Here is a 752-nt window from a genome sequence, read left to right on the forward strand (position 1 = left end):
CTCCAGCCCATGGCCAGGGAGGGAAGTGTCCTCAGAGAACCCTTTTAGTCTTCCCAAGAGCTTCCAGCAAGGATTTCTCTCCTGCAGGCTGCCCTGGGATCCATGGCCAGTCACTTGAGATGAAGGTCAGGTCTCCCAAGGACATCACCCAGCTCCGTGTGGGACAGAGGCTGGAGCTGGAGTGTCAGACTGACAAGAACAGTGGCGCATTCTGGATCCACCAGGACAAGAGTGGGACCCTTCACTTCATCGTCTTCATCAGTTCCGTTTCCTGGACCACATTCAGCAGGGATCAGAGAACATCCCCTCGCTTTGAGGCGAGCAAACACAACTCGATCTATCTGCTGGTAGTGAAGTCTTTCACACCGCAGGACGAGGGGAACTATTTCTGCATGATGAATTTCAACCAGATGCTGTTCTTCAGCCCTGGCCAGCCTGCTTTCCTTCCAGGTCAGCAACACCTTCACCCAACCTCACTCAGCCCTGACAAAATGCCCAGCACCTCCTGCCCATGCCCTTTTTCACAGCTGTCTCTCCCACAAACCCCATTTCCCTCCTTGCTTGCCCAAGGCATCCTGTGACCAACCCACTCGTCCTCCTGCCAGAGGCTCCCTGCTTGCCACCTCTGTTCCTGGGACTGCTCCTGCCCAAAGGCAAAGATGACTGGGCAGACCCAGCATTGCCTCCCCATCCTCACTGCCCCATGCCACCCATGGCTCTGAAGGGAGAAGGCTAAAGCAAAGTCCACCACC

General features: G+C 55.9%; 1 protein-coding gene across 1 annotated transcript; it reads left to right on the forward strand.

Moving 5' to 3' along the window:
* The first annotated feature begins 17 nt into the window (after positions 1–17).
* On the forward strand, positions 18–679 carry LOC108449414 (T-cell surface glycoprotein CD8 alpha chain-like). The gene has a single exon (XM_017745367.1). It carries the CDS (start codon positions 120–122, stop codon positions 579–581), a length of 462 nt encoding a protein of 153 aa, XP_017600856.1. The 5' UTR covers positions 18–119; the 3' UTR covers positions 582–679.
* Positions 680–752: the final 73 nt, after the last annotated feature.

This window comes from Corvus brachyrhynchos, unplaced genomic scaffold, assembly GCF_000691975.1.
Source record: "Corvus brachyrhynchos isolate BGI_N302 unplaced genomic scaffold, ASM69197v1 C11681703, whole genome shotgun sequence".
Taxonomy (NCBI): Eukaryota; Metazoa; Chordata; class Aves; order Passeriformes; family Corvidae; genus Corvus; species Corvus brachyrhynchos.

Bases quoted from the DNA above. Each gene is read 5' to 3' on its own strand.
- LOC108449414 (XM_017745367.1), top strand. From the start codon at position 120: ATGAAGGTCAGGTCTCCCAAGGACATCACCCAGCTCCGTGTGGGACAG.